General features: G+C 53.9%; 1 protein-coding gene, 1 long non-coding RNA gene and 1 pseudogene across 3 annotated transcripts; 2 read left to right on the top strand and 1 right to left on the bottom strand.

Moving 5' to 3' along the window:
• Positions 1-2,516: 2,516 nt before the first annotated feature.
• On the bottom strand, positions 2,517-6,664 carry LBX1 (ladybird homeobox 1). The gene is made up of 3 exons (XM_002756537.6): positions 6,465-6,664; positions 4,799-5,511; positions 2,517-4,108 (listed from the first exon to the last, which is right to left on the bottom strand). The coding sequence occupies exons 2-3, from the start codon at positions 5,121-5,123 to the stop codon at positions 3,588-3,590; spliced, it is 846 nt and encodes a 281-aa protein (XP_002756583.1). The 5' UTR covers positions 5,124-5,511; positions 6,465-6,664; the 3' UTR covers positions 2,517-3,587.
• Positions 5,894-15,038, top strand: LOC100413606 (uncharacterized; annotated as a pseudogene). The gene is made up of 3 exons (XR_004731536.3): positions 5,894-6,114; positions 8,546-8,725; positions 14,103-15,038. The product of XR_004731536.3 is annotated as an uncharacterized LOC100413606 (transcript).
• LOC144578731 (uncharacterized) lies at positions 11,796-13,983 on the top strand. Its single transcript, XR_013525089.1, has 4 exons — positions 11,796-11,930; positions 12,014-12,155; positions 12,440-12,540; positions 12,864-13,983. It is a non-coding gene; the product is annotated as an uncharacterized LOC144578731 (long non-coding RNA).
• Positions 15,039-25,787: the final 10,749 nt, after the last annotated feature.

The following is a 25,787-nucleotide window of genomic DNA, read 5'->3' on the forward strand; positions in this document are numbered from 1 at the left end:
GGTGCTATTCTAGGCAGAGTCGGGTCTTAACAGAGCGGAAGCCCACCCGGAACCCGATGGAGGCAGCCAGTCGCTCAGAGCAGAGGACACTGCGGAGTGGCTTAAATCCACTTCCCACATTGTGCGGGACGGAGCCCGCAGGGCGCCTCTCGCGTGGCCTCTTTAGCTCGGGTTCAGCCAAGGCTCACACGTACACTTCGTTCCCCCTTCCCTCCGCCGCAGCTCTGGTCGGTCATTCCTTCCGCTGGCCCTCTTTTCTGGCCTATGGAAACAACGAATTACTTCTCGCCTTTCGAGGCCCGGGTCCCAAGCCACCTCCTCCGTGAAGCCCCCAACACCCTGGTAGCCGCCTCTCAGTGTTTTGCAACTGGCACGGCACTGTCCCTCGGTCCGCTTCTCCTACTAGCGCTGGGGGTGCTGCGGATCTTGCCCACTAGACTAGGAGCTCCTTGAGGGCAGGAACCGATCTGATTCGTTTCAGTTTTCCCAGCCCCCTGCGCGGCCTGGCGCAGAAAACACTGGCAATAAACATTTGCTGAACTGAACTGCGTTTTCTCCTTATTTTATTAATCCTTCCCCTTCCTTCTTTCATTCTTTCTTTTCCTCCTTCCTTCCTCCCTCGTTATTTTTTATTTCTTGGTTATATTCAATTGTCATGTTTTTCAGGCTCATTAAATCCATTTAGAGACAAAAGAATAAAAGGCAGAAGGGGAAGGGCGGGGGAGGAGAGAGGGGGAGGGGAGGAGAGGGGGGAGGCCGGAGAAGCAAACAAATAACCCACTTTAACTAGACGGGCGGATAAATGGCCCCGTTTCTCCTCAGCCCCGTTGCGCCTGCTTAGCTGCGCGCCCCGCGGGCACCGCAGTTCGGGTGGGCCCAGCCCTGGGGCTGCCCTCCCCCCCAGCCCGAAGGGACCCAGTGGGGCCCGGCCCAGTGCTGCGAAGCAGGGAGCGTCCGGAGGTGCCAGGGCCGCTTCATTGGGATTCATGAGCGTGTTGGGCGGGCGGCCCCGGGCTCCGGGCGCTGGGCGGGGGCCGGGTAAGGGGGGGCGCACGGCGGGCGCAGATGCCCGGGTGACCGCCCCGCCGCGGTCCCTGCGCCGCCTTTGTGCCGGGGAGGCGCGCGCGGGGACCTAATCCATCAAATTGTCTACAAATTGTGAAGAAAATTCAAAAACCATATGGTCGCCAGCGCCGGCGCGCTCTGGGCTGCGGAGGGCCGCGGCCGTGCCCGCACCGGGAGCCGCGGGGGGCTGGGCCCGGCTATTGTCGCCTGTCAGCGGCCGCCCGGGCCCATTCGTCCCGGCCTTCATGGTCCGCGCTGCGAATTACAGACCCATCCATCCTAAGAGAGGGCGATTTTTGTCGCCCGGGAGGAACCGGCCGCACGCCCGCCCCGCCGCCCTGCCGCCTCCTTCCTTCTCTGTTCCTTCTCTCTCTTCTCCTCTCTTCCCATTATTTTTTCTCCCTCTGTCTCTGTCTCCCTTTCTCCGTTTCTCTGTTTCTTTCTCTCTGTCCCCACTCTGGCTCTTCGCTTTCTCTCTCTGCTTTTGGAGTGTCTTTCTGCGCTTTTTTTTTTTTTTTTTTTTTTTTCCTGTTTGTCTCTTCGTTTTCTCCTGGACACGCACGTTCCTGGCTCGGGCCTGGGGGCCCCATTGCCCGCCCGAGACCAGATGCGCATTTCTCACATCAATTTTGCGGAGAAAGAGAGCCCAGCGGCCCGGAGGCGGGACCCCACTCCGGTGACAGCGGCCACTCGCCAGCCCAGCGACAACAAAAGCCCGGAGAGAATCCTGCTCTGTCCGGGAAAGTGAAAGCGGTCTGGGGGCGCCTCAGACCCGAGAGAGTGCTTGCAAGATCCAATCCTCTGCCCCCAGCAGAATGGCGGGGGGGGAGCAGAATTTGTTAATGTTGCCAGAAATTCACCCCAGCTCCCAGACGCTTGGGCTTACATTTCCAGGTGCCCACATTCGCAATTCAGCTTGGCCTTGATGCCTTTGGCCTCTCGCCCCCTACTCCCCAAGGATGAGGCCCTCGGGGCTGGAACCGAAACTTGGGAGCCCGAAGGCTCCACCCCTTGTCTAACTGAGTGATACCTGCAATGCTCCGGAGGCTCAGCCTGTTTATCAGGGAGCACAGGGAGAATGCCTGTGGGTCTGGGGTGGGGTGTAAGAACTGTAGGGTGGGTCCACCCCTCTAACCCTTTGTTCAACGCAAATTAATGTACTGTCGTGTGCCACACACACAGGCATTTTCTCCCAGCATTTCACGGCTTGCTTTTTACCCCGACCTGGCGAAGCCCGCATCTCTCCCGATTTAGTAGCTGCCTCGGGTTTAAGGGCAGAAGCGCCTCCTCCTGATGCTTCCCCCTCTCCCCTCACTCTAAAGCCTGCCCTGAAAATCCCCCCAAACCTCCAAGGCTGGGGCGACCGGCAAGAAGCAGCCGCAAGAAGCCCAGCCTGCCGCTGCTTCTCGGAAACGGGCCCACTCACTCAAACACGGTCGCCGCCGGTTCTAGTAAAATGGCAAAGACTTTATTTATTGGAGAAAGAGGCCTTGGGTACATTCTGGGGAGGAGAGGGCAAGGGAGGAGCAGGGAAGGGGCACTCGCAACCCACCCTCATCCGGCCACCCCCCTCGGGCCAAGTCGAGCTAGAAGTGGGGTGTTCAAGTTATCAAGAGAGACCCGGAGCTACGGAGGAGGTGGGGTGAGGGCTTGGGTTGGCCTCCTCTCTGTCTCTGTCACATGCAAAAAAATTCTAAAAAGAGTACAAAATAATTATAGGGCTTTGGATTCTGTTTTCGATGGTTGGTTGGTTGGATTTTCCCCTGCATTGTCCCTAAGAGCCGGACTCCAACAGTCAGTCCGAGGAAATGCAGAGGGAGGGAAGAATCTTAAAAATAGCATTAGTGGGCATTAGGAGGCAGAAATGGCATTGAAAACAGACTTCTCTCTCAGAGGGTGGGGAGGAAAGATTGATTTTGAAACTTGCAAGTCAGGACCCGGCTGCCCCCCTCATCCCCTTCCCACTCAAGGAAAAAAGGCAGGAGGAAATAGAAGTCAACTGCAATAGGCCCAGGGAGGCGAAGAGGGAGCGGGCCGGTGCATTCGCCACATGCAGAGAAAAATCAAAACAGCCGGAGCTGCCTGTCCTCTAGACCGCAGGGTCAGTGTTCGCAGCCCTGGGTTCTGCCTCGCCCTCAGCAATCCCGGCAGCCCGAGAGCTTTGAAAACATCGAAATCTCCGAGATTTAAAAAAATAAAAATAAAAGAAAGAAAAAATCAGGCTGCGGTGGGAAGAACCCGATATATAGGTTTAAATATTTATACAGAAGCCATACAGAATTGCACGGCGAGTGCTTCCGGGGCGGCTGAGGCCGCTGGCTGCAGCCGGCCCGGCCGGCCAGCCCGGGTTTATTGCTTCGTGAGGGAAGAGGCGGCTGCCAGGAGCCGAGTCCGGGGCCGGGGACAGGGGAGGAGGTGGGAGTTGGCAGAGGAGGTCCCAGCTCCCCTCGGCGGTCCGGTCCGGGAGGTGGTGGGCTTGCGGGCGCTAGGAACCCAGGGCAGCAGAAGACCTGGAGTGCCGCTCAATCGTCCACGTCGATCTCTTCGTCTTCCTCGTCCTCCGAGCAGTCCTGGCTGCTGGCTGGCTGGTCCGTGAGTGGAGAGGCAGGCGAGAGCTGCAGGGGGCCAGCGCCCGGGGCCTGCGGGGCGCCTTGGGGAAGGACCGGAGAGCCCGGCCTGGACTTGGCCCTGCCGCAGCCGCCGCCACCGCCGGCTGTGGCCTCCGAGTTCTGCTCGAGTTCGGCCAGCGCCACGATGTCCATCTGCCCGCTGGGGCCCAGTTTCTTGGCGGACTCTACATCGGCCTTCATCTCCTCCAGGTCCCGCTTGAGCTTAGCGCGCCGATTCTGGAACCAGGTGATAACTTGCGCGTTGGTGAGGCCCAGCTGTTGCGCGATTTGGTCGCGATCGGCGGGGGACAGGTACTTCTGGTATAGAAAGCGTTTTTCCAATTCATAGATCTGGTGGTTGGTGAAGGCCGTGCGCGACTTTCGCCGCTTCTTAGGGGTCTGCCGCTGCCCAAAGATGGTCATCCCGTCACGGCCTGGGAGGAAAGGACAGTGTAGGCTCGCGTTGGGAGAGAGGAAGCCCCACCCTGGCTCTTCCCCCTATAACTCTGTATCCCACCCAGGCCTGTCTGGCCTGCAGTCTACCAATGTTCCCTTCTCAGATTTAATTCAGCCTCAAGGAGCAGGGCAAGCCTTGGCTACCGCAAACCTCCTCCTGTCTTTGGTCTCCCAGAAGTCCCTAGAAAAAATTGTTTTGGTCTCTGCCCACTACCTAAGAGTTGGTTGGAAAGATCCAAAGTCTCTGAGAGTATGAGAAAGCCAGACGGGGCACCCTAATTGCGATGTGAATGTTGATTCTCCAACCCTTCCCAATCATTTAAACCCTGCCCTACCCAGAAGGTCCCAGCAAAAGACTCGATTCCCCACGCCGAATAGCTGGGCTAAGAGCTCCCAGGACACATGGAACGCAAGGGAGCCCGGAAAGCACGCAGACTACGGAGAGAGGTTGGCCCCTCTCCGGCCACCCCCCAACTCTGGCCTACCCAGAGGCCCCTAGGAAATAAGGACTGTGTTCTGTCCCACCTATCTTCACTCCCATAAGCTGCTCAGCCTAGAAGGCCCTGGCGGCCGGAGCGGGCAGAGGCAAGCAGAGGCATAGGGCACGAAGCGCTCAGGGCACAGGGCACGAGGCGCTGGGTGCAAGAGAACCCAGCAGCTGCGCCTACCTTCGGCTGCCTGCAGAACGCTGACCTCCAGCCCCTTAAACGTCTTACTGGCGAGCTCCTCCAGCGCGCACAGCGGCGAGGTCTGCGAGAGCAGCGCGCGGCCCGCCAGGGGCAAGCCGCCCGGCGCGTGCTTGTCCGCGGCGGCCAGCAGGTGCGCCGCCCCGCACAGCGAGTAACTTCTCCTCACAGACGGCTTGTTGAGGATGTCCTCGATGCTGAACGGCGTCAGTGGTTTGTTGGAGTTGGCGGGCGGAGGCAGGTGGTCCAGCGGGCTGCGCCGCCGCTCCTCCCCCGGCGCCGCCTTGCCGTCTTCCTTGGAAGTCATCTCGGCCTCGTTCGGGGGCCCGGCCTGGGCGGCTCGGGCCGGGGGAACCCAGCCCTCGGGCAGCTCGGGCGCCGGACGGCGCGGGCGGGAGGCGGCTGGTGGGAAGGAGGCCGCACTGGGCAGGACGCGGGCCGGGTGCGGGGCCGATTAGCGCGGCGGCTGAGGCGGGCAGAACAGCGCAGGGCCCCGGGAGGAGGGTGCTGACGCGGGCGCCGCCGCTGCCCGGGCTTCCAGCAATCCGGGGCCGGAGCCGGGGCGCGCTGCGCGGGGCTCCAGTTTCGCCAGCCCCGGTGCTATTTAAAGGTGTCAGGTGGCTCGGCAGTGGCTCCTGGCCCCGGGTCCTGGCGGCCGCAGTTGGAAGAGCCGAGGCGAGGGCGCCGATCCCGGACTGCGAGGGAGGCGGAGAGACGGGGCAATTGACTATTGCTAACAAGTTAGCCTTGATCGAGGTGTAATCAATTATCTGCAGCGGCACTACTCTCTCTTTCTCTCTCCTTTCTCCTTTTCTCCTCTCTTCTTTCTCTCTGTTCTCTCCTGTTCTCTCTCCCTCCCTCCCTCCCTCTCTCTTCTCTGCTCCCCCCGTCTCTCTCCTTCTCTCCCTCTCCCTCGCCCTCTCTTTCACTCTCTGCCTGTCCAATGCAGGCGGCTCTAAGTTGGGAAGCTCATTAATTAGCGGGCCGGGGGTAGGAGGAGCCGGCTGGAATTAGCCTGCCTAATGCGCCTGTCAGTCCGGGCTCCGCGCCGCGCTCGGCCCGAGCTGTTTGTAAATTACATTAGCAGACCCTTTATTGCACTCGAACCTCTGGCGACGGAAAAGCCACCGCCCCCACCCCAAACTGCGAGCCGCGCTCCTGGCGCACCCGCCTCCCACCGGCTTGGCTGCAAAAACAGCACCCGCCCGGAGGTCTCGGTCTCTCCGACCCGGGATATGAAGCCCGAAAGGGTGGCGGGAACCCCAGCCTGGGAGGGACGCGGCCGCCGCGCGGGCCAGGTAAGACCAGGAGCCGGGGTGGGCCCCGCTGCCGCCTAGCGTGGACTTTGCGGAGCTGAGATCAAGAGCCCAACACCTCTACCCGTGACCCTGTTGCCCCTCACCCCACTGCCTGGGCGAGGCGCCTGGGGAGAGGGAATTTGAAGCCCTCTTGGGCTGGCCCTCAGGAGGTCAGAGTCGGCTCGGCAGCCCTGGGTGGGCGACGCGGGAAGGGGGTGGAGGACCCTAGGGGTTGGGGGAGGGGGCTAGTTGGGCAGCTCAGCCTTCTCCACTCGGAGAGGCGGAGAAGAGAATTGTTGGTGGCTCTGGGAGCCTCTCCCCCGGCCTGATTCCCGAAGCGGCCGCCCTACCTCCTCTGGCAATCTTGCACACTTTCCTCCGGCATCCGCTCCCCAGGCTGGCTGGGGCCTGATGATAGGCGTCTGACGGGTAGCCGGGCCAGGTGCCGGAGCTAACGGGGCCGGCTCGGTGCCTCCCCGCTGCGCTCCGCCCGGGCCCCGACCGGGGCCCTGCTGCCGGCCCCGCCTAGCCCAGTGCCCGGCTAGAGTGTACCGCCAGGCCGACTCCAGCTGTTCCGGATGCGGGGCGGGGGCCAGGCCGTGGCTGGGGCTTTGCTCTCAGGAACTCGCAGGGAGGCTGGGCTTCCAGTTAGGCTGGGACTAGGGACCTTTGGGCCTGGGATCTGTGAATATCGGGAGAGTGTGTTGTGTACATTGTTACTTGATGGTGTTTGTGTTTTTGAATGTGTTTGTGTGTGGTTCTCCATGTGTATATTTGTGTAAATGCATGTGAACCCGTGGGTATATAGGTGGTTTGAACTCAGCTATTTCTTTCATTTCCCTGAGGCACTCCAGCAGGGCTGTGCCCTCAGGCCCTCCTCTCTTGCTACCCCATTGGGTTTATGTGGGGCCACTGGTCTCCTTACTAATTTTCCACTTCTGCCCTTGGAGAAAGGAGGGGAGGACCTAAAGGGGGTTGGAGTCCAGGGAGGAAAAGCTGTTCCCTCCCATAAGCACAGCTCCCCACACAGCCCTGGCCCTGGCTTTGTTTGTAAACTCCTGAGTGGGTGGGCTGTGGGTTGGGCAGCACCGCTTGGACCAGAAAAAAGCCCAGAGAGACCAATGTGAGAACTTGTGGCCCAGGACAGGGGTTGGGATAGGAAGACTAGGATTTCTTGCCCTGTCACCCCTCATCTCTAACCCCAGAGAGGGAGTGAGCCAAGCTGGGCTGTGGGGCAGGAAGCAGGTTCTCTCTCTGGATGCCTCTGCAGAGCAGAGATAGGTTTCATGATCTGGCATTCACTTGTTTATTTGGAATCATGGCTGGCAGCTCTCTGGAGTAAAAGGGACAGTGTCGGGAGAAAGGGTTCCTGTTTGGTGCCCCAGTGCTGTGAGTGTTGAGAAGAACTCCCTACCCTGGAACTCATCTTTGTCCTGCATTTTTCAGGGTTGGGGTAAGCGAGTGGGGAGATGACAAGTCCTCAGAGGCAGGACTGGTGAGAATGGGCATCACAGTTCCCTCAAAGCTGCAGACCCACCCCAGGGCAGACCTGTCTACTGCTTCCCTGCTGCCCTGGGAGCCACTAGGTGATGCTGACCTAGCAAACGCAGAGTCAGAGCCTGGAGACTGGCAGTCAGAGAAGGACCAGAGGGAGAGGGCGCCAGGGAGCTGAACCTGGGTGGCTTGGAAGCTCTGGGGCCAAGAGGGGTCTGTCTCCACTCACTTCCTACTCTCAGGATCCCACCTCAGTCTTTTCCTGCCATAATCCCAAACCCCTGACCCAGAGCCTCAGGCAAGTGACACCCCCAGTGCTAGCAGGGAGTCAGGGAGACCCCTTTAGATCCAGGAGCCAGGACCTTTGGATCCCAATCGAGAGAAAGAGAGAGAGAGAGAAGGGGGAGGGAGAGAGTCCCTCCCATACTTCCACACTCTTTCTGTCCTCTTCAGTCTCTGCATTGCATCTGGTACTAGCCCACAGGATGGGACTTTAACGACAAGCCAAGCCCCTGCTGTTGCCCATCTCCCAGACCGTCAAGACCAGCAGAGTTCAGGGTTACTGAGAAGCTGACAGGAAGGGGAGGAATGTGAACTGGGGAGCAGAGAGGTCCCTCTGCGTGGCTTGTTCTTCATATCTTATCCTGCTGGCTGGTATTGAGACCTTTAGTCTTCAGCCACACCATGTCAAAGGAACAGGACATTTCACAATCATCTGCTAACTTATTTCCACCACTGTCACCAAATCTTCCCTGGCTGGCCTGTACCTGCTGACCAATCCTATGGCTTGGCTCTTTTGGCCTAATTGGTTGGCCTCTTGGCTAAACACACTTGGGCACACCATATGGCTGGGGGTGTGGGGTGAGGTATGAGGTGCGGGATGTGGGGAAGCCTGTGGTACCACCTGCCTTTTGTTGTTTTAGTTTGATTCACCCAGATCCCCTCATCCAGGCCACCTTTGGAAACGGGCCCAACTGCCCCGCCAACCTTTTCCCAGCCCAGTGGTCCCACCCCTACCTCCACTGCTGGAAAACCCCATAGGGGTGGGGCTGGAATCTTCTGGACTCCTGGGAGCCCAATCCGCTTGCCTCTTGTACCCCTCTTGCAGAGCAATGATGTATATTTTGGGTTTGTGTACTGACCCCTACCTGCCTCCCCTGCCAGAGCGGAGGGCAGGAACCTTCATCTGGGTACTCCGGTTCATCTCGGACCTTCGAAGTCCTGGAAGACACCGGGGCTTTTGCTGAATATTGGTTGAATGACTTCCCATAGAGCAAATGGGGTATACATGATTGTGCAATGTGGAGGGGGATGGTTTTGGCCCCTCAGAGGAGTTTAGAAATTAAAAGGATTCCAGAAATGGGAAGCACGGGGTCGGTGGGGGAGAGCCTGCCCTGACAGTCCAGGCTTTGATCTTTCCACCCGATCCCCTCTCAGCCCCTGTGCTGGGGCAACGCAGACACTCTGGGGGTCTCCCCACCCCCAGTCAGCTGGGCCAGCATCCTCTCACCTGGAGCTGAAAGCAGCTGCTATTTTCCTCCACAGAGGAAATACCTGTCTTCAGAGCCTAATCTACATGCTACCCGGATCCTGAATTCCTGTTTGCTGCTTAAACAGCCAGGGTCCAGGTTTATTCTATCTCAGTGGATAGGGAAGAGATGATTCTGCCAAAAATCTGCTTGCCCTCAGTTTAGGGAATATTCCAGACAAAGAGGAGCGAAAGAACATTTCATGAATTGCCACAATAAGGGGACCCTGCAGACCCAAACAAAACAAGTTAATCCTTAACACAGGAGAATAATTCACTTAAACCCCCAAAGGCTCCATTGGATTCAATCTGGATTGTTTTGGTAGCCCCATTCATTTCCAGATTATTTGTGTAAGCACCAGCGTTGCCTCTCAGGCCAGAGTTCCTTTAGAGAAAAGCGTCTGACATCGCCTGAAACAAGTTAACTTGACCAGCAGTGCGGATCCTTTGCTGTTGTTGTTGTTATTGTTGTTTTTGTCCCATGATGACCTGCTACGCTGAATTCTGAGCGTTTCTTCTGCTAGAGAAGTGGACTATGATAGACAGCCTCCTGCCACCCAGGCTGAGCCAGGACTGCCCGCTTGGTTTTTACATTTTGCCCTGGGCCACTGTCTGCAGTAACAGCAACAATAACCATGACAATAAATACCATAAGCCCTTACCTTGTGCCTGGCTCCAGGCTAAGAGTTTATTCATTTCATTTATTACACACGATCCTTCTAGGTAGCTACTGCTCTTACCCCAGTTTTATGTGATAGGAAAATGAGGCCCAGAGAAGTTAAGTAACCCATCCAGAGTTGCACAGCCTGTTTTGAGTAATCAGGACTCGAACACTGTTTCTTCTTCTGATTCAAGTCTGTTCCCTGAATCCCTGAACCAGGGGTTTCTTAACCAGAGGTCCCCCAAGGACTCTTTGAATGGGCTTCAGGGGCTCTGTAAACCCCAGAAATTGTGTATGTGCACCCAGAGGGTCACATTTTTCTGGGAGCAATATTACATAACACCTAGGACTCTCAAGCGGGTGGAGATCCAGAAAAGGTAAAGGCAGGAATCAGGCCACTGGGGAAGGGGGAGGGAAGTGGCCTCCTCCCAGGCGTGGAGAGCAGGGAGGCAGCTGCTTCAAAATTCAGCCTGGGCTCCAAGCCTGCTCTTGGACCTGCGCTGCTTTCTCTGGCCACGCCCAGCTCTTAGGGCCTCAGCTAGCAAGAAGAGGTTGAGGCAAGGTCTGAGGGCAGGACACTCCTTTGGTTCCCTCCCTGACTCTCCCCTTCCCTACTTCTTTTGCGAGCTGAATTCCTTTAAGGCACTGTGACCTGGTGGCCATACCACAGGGGCCAGCCTCCTCCAGGCACTGCAGTCCTGCATGGAAGGAGAGGGGAGTGCTTCTCCTCTGGAAGTGTTGGGGGGCATAGACAGACCACTGAGTGACAGAGATAGGCAGGGGGGAGAAGAGACAAGTTTCCAGCGACGCTCAAGTCCTGGGCACCCATACTCTGCAGCCTCTGGAACAGCCTTCTCTTTTGGTTCCAAGCTTTTGCTCCCCTCATCCAGGGGTTGGGATGGTTTGTGTCCCTTCCTTTCCTGGCCCTCCTACTTTGTCTCTAATGCCCAACTCATCTCCTGGGGGAAACCTCCTCTGCCTGGTTCAGCTCCTCTGTGCCCCTTAGCACATTCCCCTGGGTGTCATTGTCACATTGCCAGGAATGTGCTGCTTTGTCTGTCTGTCCTGCCTCTCTCTCTCCATCTGTTGTGAACTTGGGAAGGAAGAACCTGAATCACCTCTCCATGCCCCCATGCCAGCCCAGCCTACACCAAGGTCTCCAAGCATTTGTTGAGTAAATAATCAAGGGACAAAAAGAGAGCCAGACATGGAACTTAGCCTGTGTCTCAGAGAGAGGACAAGGGGTAAAAGGGAAGGGTAGGTGCGTTGGTTTTGCCAGCTGCCTACAGATGTGTTTTGCACTCCTGCTGCTCACACCAGTACACACAGAGGGGCCCAGAGACATTCTCTAATGCTTTTTGGCTATGGAGTGCGTTCCCTGGGTCGTGGACCCAGCTGCAATGGTGTGGTCTCACTTAGTAATGAACTTCATTCACTTTTTTTGTGTTTGAGATGAGTCTCACTATGTCACCCAGGATGGAGCATGCAGTGGCACAATCTGGGCTCACTGCAGCCTCGGCCTCCTGGGCTCAAGTGATCCTCCCACTTTAGCCTCCCAAGTAGCTGAGATTACAGGCGTGGGCCACCATGAATGGCTAGTTTTTGTGTTTTTTGTAGAGATGGGGTTTTGCAATGTTGCCCACGCTGGATTTTTTTTTTTTTAATAGGATTGAGGCCAGGCACAGTGGCTGACCCTGTAATCCCAATACTTTGGGAGGCCGAGGTGAATGGATCACTTGAGGTCGGCAGCTCGAGAATAGCCTGGCCAACATGGCGAAACCCCATCTCTACTAAAAATACAAAAATTAGCTGGGTGTTATGGTGCGCACCTGTACTCCCAGCTACTCAGAGGTTGAGGCAGGAGAATCACTTGAACCCAGGAGTTGAAGGTTGCAGTGAGTCAACATCGCACCACTACACTCTAGCCTGGGTGACAGAGCAAGACTCTGTCTCAAAAAAAAAAAAAAAAGAAAAAGAAAATAGGATTGATCCCCCATCATTCGTTGAGTCCAGGAGCAGAGAGGAAGAATGGACAGAAGATGGGAAGTGAAGGGCAGGCAGGATGGCAGGAAACAGACACCCAGCCACCACCCCAGTAGCCCAGAGGTCTATGAAGAGGATAAAGGAACCTAAGTAAGTGTAAGGGGCTGGGGTGGGGAAGAATCTGGTTCTGTTCCCAATGGAGGAGGCATTTGAGTTGAACTTTGTAAAACCAGGAGCATGTGAAAAGGTGCAGAAGGAGGGACCACCCTGGAGGCAAAAGGAACTACCAAGCACAAGGCCAAAGATGCCACCCTAAGAGAGGATCCAGAGTCCCCGGTATCTCCTCCCTCTGTTGTCCTGGCGGTGCGCTGCTGGGTAAGGGTGAAACCCTCAGTCCCTTGTTTTCCCCCACGGCGGGTCTGCAGCCTGGAGCCGGGGGCTGCTGGGCTCCAGGGATGGCTATTTATTTATTTATGGGGTAAGGGGCAGGAATGGGATGAGAGAGGCTACTTTCCTGAGCCTACAATTGGGGTTTCCTTCTCCTTGCCATCCCCAGAAACTCAAAGAACTGACCCTCTATCTTACTAACCCAGACTGCCCAGAAACCTCATAGTCCAAGCAAAAACCGTGAGTGGTAGTCAGCTCCCTCCCTTTCACAGAGGTCTGTCTCACTGCTGCGGCGGGGCGCCCGGCATAGGCCAGGTGGAAAGGCAGAAGGTCGAGTTGGGACAGACGAGGAGACCAAGGAGCCGCCCACCCGGTAAACGGACATAGGAAAGGCCTGAGTCAGGCTTCTCATAATAAATAAACTGCACGTGAATAATTCAGCAGTCGCACCGCACGGGGGCCCGTTGCATTAGTGCCGCCGCTGCGCGGCGTCCCATACCCCGCGGACGAGAGTAGGCCACTCTTCAAGGCCCTTGAAGAGGGAGTCGTGTAGAAGAGCCCCTGCCCAACAGCATCCTGGATTCTACCCAGGTCGAGTGGGAGAGCCTCCCCGTTCCCAACTCCCTCGGGTCCCCGTGGGTCAGGGGGCCGCCTGCTGGGCAGTCTACCCCAGCTAAGCTGCTCCTGTGTCCCAAGATCTCGGGCAAGAGAAGACAGGCGGTGAGACGGAGTCAGAATAAAGGATGCGGACGTCTGACCTGCGGAAAACCCAGCGAAAACCCAGCATCTGCAGTGCCTAGCCGCCCAGGGAAGGTGGGCGGCTTGGCTCCAAGCAGTGAAGACGCCAGGCTCGGATCTGAGCTCAGAGCTGGGATCCCTCGGAGCTGTCTCATCCTGGCCAGGATTTTCCTTGCCCTGAAGTGAGACCCAGGGAAGCTGCAGGGCCCTCCGCCCTCTCTGAGCTCCCATGTACTTGAGCCTCTCCCCGTTTGTCTTGGGCCTGTGGATGCAATTCTCGCCACGCCAGACTCCCCTATCTCCTCGCCGCCCTCTAGGTACAGTCCGTAGCGCCTGAAGCCTAATTTCGTTTGAGCGGAACCCAGCCCCTTTGGTTGTTCCTAATTCCCACAATCCCTGAGTTCCCGATCCTGAGGGATTGCATCTCACACCCACCAACGCTCAATCCCTCCAGTTCCTCCCCAGCCCCTTCACTTCCATTAATTAGGTCGACTCCCTTCCTTCGCAGCCCCTCCTGTCCCCACGCAGCCTCCCTACACCTCTGCGTTGAGCCTCGGGCCAAGACCTCTGCCCTGGCTCCGCTAGCCCTGCGGGGCCCGCACTCACCAGGCCCGGAAAGGTATCTTCACAGGGATTCCGCAAAGCCAGATCCCAAGCCTCAATGGAGGCCACCAGCCCTCCCCACTACCCATCTTCCTCCTCCTCCTCCTGTTTCTCCTTTCCGCTTCCCTCCGCCTCTATGTATTTCTCATTCTTTTCTTTTGGTGAGGTGCCACCCACCGCAGCCCTGTCCCTTAGGGAGGCCTGGACTAACTCTGCCACCCTCGTGGCCTTAGCCCGGACTCTGAGTCTCGAGGGGCTTCTGGGAGGCGGCAGCAGGGCAGCTCGGGTGTCTTCACAGAGACAGGTGAGGGGGACTGGCGATTCCCCGGCCTCAGATGGCTCTGCCACCGGCTGGCTGTGTGATCCGGGGTAAGTCTTTCCACTTCTCTAAGCCTTGACGGTGGTAAAGGGCAGGAGATTTAGAGAAGGTGTTGGGAGACTAAACCTTTTCATTCGTTTGAGAAAGGGAGTCGCCTGTGTTGAAGCCTAAGGAGGAAGTGAGGTTCTCGAGAATTCTAGATCTGAAATGGCCATTTGTTTTAACGAATATTTTGGGAGCAGCTGATAGCTGCTTTTTATTTTTCTTTTTTACAGCCGATGGGGTGCCAGGCATTAGAACCCTTCCCTCCAATCCTCACCATGTCTCCATTTTGCCAAAGAAGAAACTGAGGTTAAGGTCGCGATGCCCTGGCCAGCACCAAAGGTGGGATTTGAACGCAGATCGCGTTTGGAGCGGCTCTAGTGTTTAAGCCACACGGTATGACATTGGACTGGTGAATCGGGCCCTCGCAGGGCCTGGAGTAACCTAAGCCGAGAGGAGTTGGGCCGAATCTCCAGGTGTTCCTTTCTTTCTGTCCTACGAAAGCTTTGGAATTCTTATTTTCAGGTAAACGATTTTGGCAGTGCCCGGAGAAGGACAGAAGTAAGACCCAAGGAGGAACTTCCTGCAAGCTACGGGAGACCCCCTGGGGCGATGAGGCATGGGCAGCCAAGGGAGCAGCAGCCATCGACCTTGGATCTGTTTTTCCTCAAGAGTCTGTCCTATGGGGCCCGGGGCCCAGTATCCAGCCGCAATCCTGGACCCAGGGGGAGAAGGGACTTGGGGAGGAGGGCAAACCCCCCCGCCCCCGGCCCGGGACCGACGGCAGCCCTAGCCAGTCCCCGCTCTCTCCCTCTCCAGGGGCCTCTCTGTGAGGTCGGGTCTTCCTAGCTGCAGAGCGTGGGGGGCTGGCTGCAGGGCAGCAGAGTGGTAGCCAGGGCCTGGGACCCTCTGGTTGGTCAAGGAGGGGCTGGAGTCTGGCTCCCAGTGACCCAGTCCCCAGTCACAGCCGTGGGGTCGCACGTGGTGGCGAAGACAGGCCACGGGTCCCTCGCCACAAGTCCCATTACGTTGTATTTATGTTTCACTTTATTGTTTTTTTCCTCCTCCCTTATTATTGTCTCACTCTGGGGGAGGCAAAGGATATAATATATTCATCTTTATTATACCAAATCTGTGTGAAGCATTTAATAAAACGCTGTTTCCACACAGCCAGGGATATTAGTGTGAGCTATTCTTAACTTAATGCTCCTGGACGGAGGGCGCCGTTGCCACAGCGCCTGCTGCCGGTGGGTCGCGGGAAGCGCAGGCACTGGCCGTCGAGCTCCCAGCGCGGGTCCCGCGCTCCGGGTGGCCTTCTGGCCTGCTCGTGGAAGCCCCCGTGCCCATTCTACCGCGTCTGTCTGTGAGCCCTCGGCCTCCAGCCTGTGAGGAGGGGCTCGGAAGAGCCGAATTCAAGCACCATCCTTCCTCCCCGCTGCCAGCCTGGCTGGTTTTCGAACCTACTGTGGGCCTTGGTTTGCATCTATGAAAATGGGAAGAATTCCATCACTGTCTCCCTCTCAGGGCTTTTGAGAGGCCAAAGACGTCTTGAGGGTTGACAGGATTTTTTAAACAGGAAAGAAAAAATGGAGAATTTGTAAGGTCAGGATCAATGAGGGCCAGAGAGAAACAGAGGTGGCTTCAGGCAACAGAGATCAAGCTGGACCCCAGGAGAGCAGGCAGGGTGCAACTCTAATGTGGGCAGAGCTCAGGAGGTCTCGGCATGCCTGGGCCTCACCCCCGCCCACAAAAACAGCTGATCCTAGTCAGGATTGATCTCGGCCTGTTGGTCCTCACATAATCCTCCCTCTAGGTAGGAAAATAGTGTTTGTTTTGTGTTGCTTTTTTTGAGACAGAGTCTTGCTCTGTCGCCCACACTGGAGTGCAGTGGGGCGATCTTGCAATCTTGGCTCACTGCAGCCTCTGCCTCCTGAGTTCCCAGGTTCCAGCGATTCTCCTGCCTCAGCCTCCTGGGTAGCTGGGATTACAGGTGCACACGAGCATGCCTGGCTAATTTTTCTATTTTTTAGTAGAGATGGGGTTTCACCATGTTGGCCAGGCTGGTCTCGAACTCCTGACCACAAATGAACCGCCCACCTTGGCCTCCCAAAGTGCTGGGATTACAGGTGTTGAGCCACCATGCCCAGAGGAAAACAGTCTTTTTAATTCGTTTTACAGCTAGCAAACAGGCTCACAAAGATCACGTGGCTTGTTTGAGATGCCCAAACTAGGATGTAGTATAGCAGGTCACCAGACTCCATGCCCCTCCCAGCCCCCCTTCTCCAGAGTTTTTCTGTAAACCTTACATTCTGCCCTCTGCATGCGCGCACGCGCACACACACACACAAACACACACACCCCTACCTGGAGATGACCATGGGAAGGAGAAACAGCCTCATGACTTTCTATATCCAGGCCCACTGCTCAATGTCCTTCAAGCCTACTACCTGGCTTCTTATAGAGCTCAGATCTGGACACAACAATCTTACTTAGGCTGCTTGTACCAGTGCTGTAGGAGAGAGGGAGCTGGCAGTAACCAGGCCAAGCCAGGCAGAAGGAATTGTGCAGGAGAGGCTTGAAGTGGGCAGGTGGGTCTCCCTGGCTAGAATTCATACCCTCCCAGAAATCTCAGTCTTCCTCCGTCCCGTCCCCATCTCTCCATCCTTGGGAGTGGGGGCTGCACCAGGTCAACCCACATCCTATAGACTACTGGTCAGAGCTCCTTTGGAGACAAGTTACTTGAGAAATCTGACAGTTCCCCCCTGAGGCTGGCTGAGGAGGAGGCACAGACTGTGTGGCAGGGCTAGGACTAGGGTGAGGCAGGTGAGGTGCCATATTTAAGGAGGGCATCTGCTCTCAGCACTGTGTGTGATCTTTTAGGATTTGTGTCTTGGGCATCTCACTGGCCTTACCCTAGTCCCAGCTCTGCTGTGTGGTCTGGAAGGTAGGATCAAGGCCAGTGAATTGCTGAGAGGGAACAGGGAAGCTGATTTCAGCTCATCCTTGAGAATGACTTTCTGAAGCATCAAAGTGGAAACAATGGAATGAGCTTCCCCCAACACATGGAGTATGCAAGCAGGGCTCAGCGCCTGCTAAGAAGGATAATAATCACCATATTATTGTCACCATTAACCATCACTTTGTGTCAAACAAAAGCTTTAGTCAATGTTGTTTCGTTTAATGTATATAAATGTATTTTAGCTGAAGATGGGCTATCAGAGTCTCTGACCTTTGGCATCCTTTCCAGCTCCAAGAGTCCATTGTTGCATAAGACAGAGCACTTCTGTTGATTTTGGTTGGTTCAATGCATTGTTGTTAGTATTTGTGGACTTACCGTCTTATACTAATGGATAAGCTCCTAGAGGGCAGAGTCTGTGTCTAATCTCATTTTTTTAAATGATTCCCTCTCCTGTTCCATGCTGACCAGAGGCCTGGGCACATAGAATAGAAGGTGTTCAATAAATGTGTATCAAACAAACACATGAGTAAACCAATGTCTAAAAGCTCGGCTTACCTGGACATTTGCTTTCTGGGCTGTGACTGACAGAGCCACTAGGGGAGCCAGAACCACCTCTGCAGTCATCCCCCTTTCTATGGCTGAGCTGAGTTCAACTAGGCGTGTCTAGAGCCTCCCCTGATATCATGTGCCTAGACCTTGCTAGTTTGTGGATAAGACAAGGCCCAGCCCAGGTTCTTTGGAGAAGGATCTCAAGACTCATACTGGACAAACCTCATGAGAAACCATTCAGATGGTGAGGGAAGCCTCTGGAGATCAGAGCAGGGAAGGGCCCTGCAGCCAGTGAAGCCTGTCTGGCAGAGCTGAGACTACCGCTAGTCCTTGAAATATGAGAAGGATTGAGTGGTTGAAGGGAAGAAATTTACCATCCTAGCTGGGTGCAGTGACTCACCTATAATCCTAGCACTTTGGGAGGCCAAGATTTACTTAAGGCCAGGAGTTTGAGACTGGTCTGGCCAACATGGTGAAACCCCGTCTCTTCTAAAAAATACAAAAATTAGCCATATGTGATGGCACATGCCTGTAATCCCAGATACTTGGGAGGCTGAGGCAGGAGAATCACTTGAACCCTGGAGGCGGAGGTTGCAGTGAGCTGAGACTGCACCACTGCGCTCCAGCCTACGTGATAGAGTGAGACTCCATCAAAAAAGAAATAGACCATTCTAGGTTGGAGTGATGGGGAGCAAGAGCAAAGGGACAGAGGCAGGAATGCCCACAATCGTTTTGGGGAAAAGGCAGCCTAGCCTGGCTAGAGTCCCTGAGGAACACAAGTGGAAAAGACATTTGTGGAATGCCTTGAATGTCCAGGCCCAGAGCCAGAGAACAAAAAATAGGGTTCAGAAATCAGAATCCATATCCTAGAGCCTAGAACTCAGGAAGCAAGGGCAAAGTTCAGGACCCCGTCTTGTCTAGGGCTGTCCCATTAGCTGCTGTAACAGGATGCCTTGGGGACTCCAAACTCAAGGTGCATGATCTTATTGGGAAGCAAAGTGGATTTTTCTAATTGGCTTAGTCCAGGAAACCAAAGGCCTGACTCAAGCACAGGACCAACTTGGGTCTACCTGAGACTTGCCCTCCAGGACTGGCATGAGCAGCTGTCTTGGGTCTCTCCAAATCACAGCCTGAAGTCCGGCATTATCTGTAGCCCAGCAGGCACCCTGAGCTGGGTCAGACATTACCACCAATATACACCTTCACACCCTTCAATCCTCCCTTCTGTTCTCTAATACAGGTGGAATCTGAGCTTTTAGGCTAGACCCAGCTGGGGCAGGCCACTGGAGGGTGGAGCCGTAGTGCCTGCAGCAGTGCCAAATGAGCCAGCGTGTAGGCGTTGCTGTGCCGGCCTGTCACGGGGCGCAAGCCTGCCAAGGAGCCGGAGTGCTGTGCCGTGTGGAGGGTGTCAGGGGTGGTATTGTCAGCGCACAAATGCTCAACTTTATGTACTTTTAACTAGAGGTGTAACAGATGGCCCCGTTTCTGTCCAAGCCAGGGAGACTGGTGCCCATTCCGGCTGCAGCCAATCAATCCTGCCACTCTGGGGGGAGCTACAAGCTGGGCTGGGAGGCCTGGAGCCAGCAATTGCGCAAGGCTGTCTGCTCTGCTCAGGCTGGCCCAGTGCAGCCTCCGCCAGCCGCTCAGCCATGGGCCTGGGGAGGTAGGAGGGCGGGCAAGTGGCAGCCATGCCTGGAGCCTGGTCAGAGGCCTGCCTGGGAGGAAGAGCCTGGAACCACTCACCAGGCCCCACATGGCCAGTGAGGACAATCAAGGTGCCAACCCACCCCACTGTGTCCTCATTCTCCTGTGGTCCTTGCTCAGGACCTAACTACCAGATCTCTAGCTTCAAGAAGCTTTGGATCTATAGCCCTGTAGTGTCCTGTGTTATGAACAGCAGACATTCTCAGGACTGGGGTGAATAGTGGTGCCATTGGGAGAAATAGTCACAGTACTGTGAAAGGCTTCAAGAAGTGCCCAAGACAGCCAGAGAAGAAGAGAAAACAGCAAGTGCCAGGGATCCCAGAGCTGTGAATTAATCTAGTCTTACATTCATATAGTCAGTCAACAAACATTTAGTGAAAGCCTACTGTGAGCTAAGTCCTTTATTAAGCACTGAGGACATGATGATGAATAAGACACAATTCCTGTCCTTGAGACTTTTTTGGGGGGAAGACAGGCAAATAAACTGGTAATTGGAGCAATGAACTAGGGCTCATAAAATCTCCAAAAAGGCTGTGGACGCACAGGACAAGAGCATTTAACTGCCTGAGAGACCAAGGGAAGATTCCAGTAGGGGGTTGGTTCTGAGCTGGGTTTGAAAAGATAGGTAGGAGTTTTCGTGGGAGGTGAGGGTGGAGGAGGGCATCAGAGCAGGAAGGGATGGCATGAGCAAAGAAATGGTAAGAAAACATGGTGAAGGTAAGGGTCTGAAAAGATGTGAGTGGAATTGGGGTTTGGGAGTTGGGAGAAGGAGTGGAGGGGATGAGGCTGGGCAGGGGAAGGGGCAGGTGTCTTCCCTCAGTTGTCCTTTCTGTCACCTTCTGCCCCCTATCTGGTGCCACAGGGCAGTCAAGGCCTAGCAGCATGTAGGCAAGTGGTCCAGACTGCTCCAGTCCTGGCCTGCCTTTTGTTCTGCGTTGAGGGACAGGGCTGTGAACTCCCCTAACCATCTACACAGTGGATTTCTGAGTCTCCTAAAAACAGCCTTTCTGTAGGCTCTCCCCAAAAGGATTTGGAACCTTTCTTTTCTTTTCTTTTTCCTTCCTTCCTTCCTTCCTTCCTTCCTTCATTCCTTCCTTCCTTCCTTCCTTTCTTCTTTCTTTCTTTCTTTCTTTCTTTCCTTCTTTCTTCTTTTCTCTTTCTTTTCAGAGTCTCACTCTGTTGCCCAGGCTGGAGTGCATTGGCATGATATCAGCTCACTGCAACCTCCGCCTCCTGGGTTCAATCCATTCTTCTGCCTCTGCCTCCCAAGTAGCTGGGATCACAGACATGTGCCACCACGCCCAGCTTTTTTTTTTTTAGGAGAAATGGGGTTTCACCATATTGGCCAGGCTGGTCTGGAACTCCTGACCTCAAGTGATCCACCCACCTTGGCCTCTCAAACTGCTAGGATTACAGGTGTGGGCCACAGTGCCCAGCATCATTCATTCATTCTTTTATTCACCAACTGTTGGGCATCAGCTGTGTTCAACGCCCAGTCAGGATACTGAGGTAGACAGACCATTGTTCTGGACTTTGAGGAGCTCAAGTCCAGACACAAGGAAGACAGGGGTCTGGGCAGGGATCCTTCTGTTTGCAAGAAACAGTGATTCACTTGAGTAATCACAAGAAAAAAACGAAGGCTTTTTTGTGCTGAAGCACGTGGCTTGTCTTTGGAACTGGGCCCAGAAAGCACACAGGGACCAAGGAAGCTCTGGGAACCCACTTCTCTCTCCTGGTAAGGTGGAAGCGGGCCCCAAAGTGTCTCTCTCTTCTTTATCTCTTTCTTCATTATTATCAATGACATTAATAATTATTATTAGAGTAATTGGAGGAAGAATAATTGTTAACAGGTTCTGAACCAGATCTATTGGTTCCCATGCTTATTTCTGTTAATTGTCTTCAGAACACTGTGCAGTTAGTTAATATCGTTACCCCCATTTTACATATGAGAACACCGAGGCTCAAGGAGTTTCGGCAACCTGCTCCGGGTTCAAGCCAGGAAATGGCAGAGTAAGGATTCTCACTCAGGGCAACCTCCCAAGCTCCAGCTCATAACTGCTCTGACCCCCGTGCAGCACCGAGGGCTTCCTGGGTTTCCTCATAATTTCTCATAACTGTGACTTGCATTTGACCAGCCGGCCTCTCTGAGTCTCTCTCTACATCACCTCTGCTAACTGCTCTAGTCTCTCAGTATTTCATAGTTCAAATTCCCAGGAGAAGAAATCGGATTGGCCCAGCTCATCTTTTAACGCCAGGCCACATTGTAAACAGCTGCCCAGCCAAAGAGCTGGCTGGGAGTGGAGCTGTGTGCAGTCACCAATCAGCATCTTTGAGAGACCAAAGCACAGAAATAATAGAGGAAGGAGGAAATGCAAATTGTGACAGGAAGAAATGTGAGGTTTAGAAAGAAGATGAGGGGAGGCTTCGTGGAGGATAGTTTGTGGTTTGGGTCTGGAAATAAAAATAGGATTTGAGGGGCAGAGCTGGAGACAAGGAGTTCCTGAAGGAAGAAAGAGCATGAACACAAGCACAGTAGTAGGATCGCATGAGTCATGTTCAAGGGCCAATGAGGAGTTCTATATGAACTAGGAGAGGGCAGTAGAACAGAGCTGGGAAGGTAGGACTGGAAGGCCAGCACAGGCAGTCGAACTGAAGTCAGTGGGGGTCACGGAATGTCTTTGAACAGGAGAGGGATGTGATCAGACACATGCTTCAGTTCAGATAACTATATGCCTAAGACAGTTCCAGTCTATGCCTGTTGTTCCTCTGAGTTTTTTTTTTTTTTTTTTTTTTTTTGAGATGGAGTCTTGCTCTGTTGCCCAGGCTGGAGTGCAGTGGTGTGGTCTCAGCTCACTGCAATCTCTGCCTCCCAGGTTTGAGCGATTCTCCTGCCTCGGCCTTCCAAACAGCTGGGATCACAGGTGCCTGCCACCAGGCCCAGCTAATTTTTTTGTACCTTTAGTAGAGACGGGTTTTCACCACATTGGCCAGGCTGGTCTCAAACTCCTGACCTCATGATCCACCTTCCTCGGCCTCCCAAAGTGCTGGGATTACAGGTGTGAGCCACTGTACCTGGCTCTCTGACATTTTTTTAAAATTTTAAATTATTATTATCATTTTACAGATCCTCCTTTCATTCATAAAAGCCTCCTGGTTTGAATCTAAAGTATACGGTTACCCTAGGTTTAGGGGCTGTGAACTGTTGCTATGGTAATAGCGTGAGCCAGGCAAGATGGGAGGCAGGAGGGTCATGGATGAGGATATTGCCATAGTTCAGGTAAGGAAAGGCAGAACCAGAGCGAGCAGAGAGAACAGAACACAAAGGGATGTGGGCCAGAGCTGAGGCTAGTGGAGAGTTGGCCAGACCTGGTGGTTGAATGGACTTGGGAAATAAGGAAGGAGAAGGGTGAAGTCCAATGATTTCTAGGTGTTAAACTTGATTATTCTGGTTGGGCTCAGTGGCTCAGGCCTTTAATCCCAGTACTTTGGGAAGCTGAGGCAGGCAGATCTCCTGAGGTTAGGAGTTCAAGACTAGCCCGACCAACATGAGAAATCCTGTCTCTACTAAAATATACAAAATTAGCTGGGTGTGGTGGTACACGCCTATAATCCCAGCTACTCAGGAGTCTGAGACAGTAGAACCGCTTGAAGCCAGGAGGCAGAGATTACGGTGAGCTGAGATCACGCCATTGCACTCTAGCCTGGGCAACAAGAGTGAAACTGTCTCACAAACACACAAACAAACAAACTTGATTGTTCTTTGTTTATTTTAAATAGAGACAGGGTCTTACTATGTTGCCCAGGCTGATCTCAAACTCCTGGGCTCAAGCAATCCTCTTCCCTTGGCCTCCCAAAGAGCTGGGATTACAGGCATGTGCCACCATGGCTGGCCAGGCTTGATTGTTTGAAAGAACGGTGGAAGTCTGAAGGCAGGGCTTGTTGGGGATAGGGGATAGAGATCATGATTGCCTTTGTGGTGAGTCTGAGGTGCTCCTGGGACGTTCACTCACACATGCCCAGCAGGAAGCTGGATATTCCAGATTGGAAGTCAGAAGCTGTCAGTTAGAGATTCTTCCAAGCAGACAGCTCATTGAAACCCAGGAAGTAGAGAGCTTGCTAGAGAGAGGGAATGGTAGTTCAAGACTGGAAAAGAATCCTGGGAGATGCCCATATTCAGGAAGCTGGAGGAAGGAAAGAAGTCAGAGGAGACTAAATAAGAGCGGTTGGGAAGTTAGGAGGAAATCAAGGGGAGTGAGTGGTTTGGGGATCATGGAAGTTTTGGTGGGTTTTTTTGTTTGTTTTTGTTTGAGACACAGTTTTACTCTGTCACCAGGCTGGAGAGCAGTGGTGCGATCTCGGCTCATTGCAACCTCCACCTCCCACATTCAAGCAATTCTCATACCTCAGCCTCCCAAGTAGCTGGGATTACAGGTGTACACCACCACACCCAGCTAAATTTTGTATTAGTAGAGATGGGGTTTCACCATGCTGACCAGGCTGGTCTCAAACTCGTGACCTCAAGTGATCTGCCCACCTCAGCCTCCCAAATGGAAGTTTTTAAGGAGGGAATTAGTATCAAATTGTGCAGATCAATCAGTGAGGAAGACAGTAAACGGCCAGCAGGTGGTTATTTGGAGGTCACTGACGACTGTAAGAGACTCGGTGTGGTGGGGGTATTGAATGAAGAGTTGAATGGCAAAGAGCTAGAGGTGATTATGGTGATTACTCATTCCAAAAGTCCAGGAGAAGCTGGGTGTGGTGGCTCACACCTGTGGTGGCTCATGCCAGCACTTTGAGAGGCTGATGCAGGAGGATCACTTGAGCTCAGGAGTTCAAGACCAGCCTAGGCAACATGGTGAAGCCCCATCTCTAACAAAAATACAAAAAATGAGCCAGGTGTGGTGGCACATGTATGTAATCCCAGCTACTTGGGAGGCTAAGGCAAGAATCACTTGAGTCTGGGAGGTGGAGGCTGCAGTGAACCGAGATCACACCATTGCACTCCAGCCTGGGCGACAGAGTGAGACCCTGTCCAAAAAAGTTAAAATGAAAATTAAAAAAAATAATAACAAAAACAAAAAGTCCAGGAGAAAGGAGGGAGGGAGAGCCAAGAGGGACAAGTTATAGGAGAAGATGCTTGATGGAGAAAGTTCTGGAAAGGCACAGGGGATGTTGAGTTCTTGGTAAGAAGAAGGAACTCTTCCTCCTCAGAGACAGGAGGGAAGAAAGGGTAAGTGATGATCCAGGGAGGTTCTGAGGTAGACTGGCAGGCTTGGGGACAAGTAGAGAGGGGTACATTGTTTGAGGAATGGGCTCCATATTTTTGGTCAAGTTAGTGGGACAGTCCTCTAAGAATGAGAGCAGGAAGCTGAAAGCTTGCAGAGGAGGTCTGTAGTGGTTTTGGAATTGTAACAGGGAGTCACTTACAGATGCAGAGAAAGTGTTTTGCGCTTGCTAATAAGGAGTGAGTTGAGGCAGCATGTTGAGTCCGTTTTTTCACCTGCTCTAGCGTGCCCAGGAATGGGAGCTGGAAAAGTAAATGGCAGTGTTGCTTAGGGCTGGAGTGGGGTAGGCAGGATGGCAGCAAGCACAGGGTTGAAGTGGCCGCTACAGAACCAGGGTAAGAAGGGAGAAAGTAGAGCCAGAATGGGGGTGAGGGACTGGGAGAAAGCAGAGGGTTTCAGGGACTAGAGAGCAAGTGAACAGGAATGAACGAGGTGAGGAGATAGGGGATGGGGCTCAAAGAAGAGTTCAGATTCTGAAATTCTGGAGTTTCCAAGGAGGCAAGGCAGTGAGGGTCATGCCAGTCAGTGGCTTGACAGGAAGTGAAAGATCCCATCCAGAATGGCTGGGCTTGAGGCTTTCAGGGCTCAGTAACCCCACGCTGGGGTCAGGGGAGGCTGGCTGGGGTGGCTGGGAATGAAGCTGCTCTCAGCCTCCCAGTGACATTCAGGTCGGATTTCTTTTTTATTCATACAAGTGGTATATGTCCCTTTATTACACAAAGGAACATTCAAATAAAATGAAAATGGCCCATAATCCCATTCCTCAGAAAGCAGCAGTGCTAATGTGTTGTCGAACACTCTCCCAGATCTGGAGAGAGGTAACCTTTTTAATTGAGGCACTGGCAGGTTTGGTGTTGCATAAGGGCCCTTTTTTTTTCTTTTCTTTTTCTTTCTTTCTTTTCTTTTCTTTTATTGAGACAGAGTCTCACTCTGTTGCCCAGGCTGGAATGCAGTGGTGCAATCAGGGCTCACTGCAACCTCCGCTTCACAGGTTCAAGCGATTCTCCTGCCTCAGCCTCCCGAGTAGCTGGGACTACAGGAGAGCCCCACCACACCCGGATAATTTTTGTATTTTTAGTAGAGATGGAAGCTCCTAGTTTGTGTCCTCACATGGAGGAAAGGCTATACATGCTTTTTTAAAAAACCAAAATGAAGATCACATTACATATATACACAATGGTTTTAAAAATAAACCATTTTGGAATTTTGGTAGTTTTGGAATAATTTTAGATATACAGAAAACTTGCAAAGCTAGTACAGAGTTTCCATACACCCCTTACACAGTTTCCTCTGATGTTAACATCTTGCATTACCGTAATACATATATTGGAGTTAAGAAATCGGGGCAGGGCGCAGTGGCTCATACCTGTAATCAGCACTTTAGGAGGCTGAGGCAGGTAGATCACAAGGTCAGGAGTTTG

The sequence above is a fragment of the Callithrix jacchus genome, chromosome 12 (assembly GCF_049354715.1).
Source record: "Callithrix jacchus isolate 240 chromosome 12, calJac240_pri, whole genome shotgun sequence".
Lineage (NCBI taxonomy): Eukaryota > Metazoa > Chordata > Mammalia > Primates > Cebidae > Callithrix > Callithrix jacchus.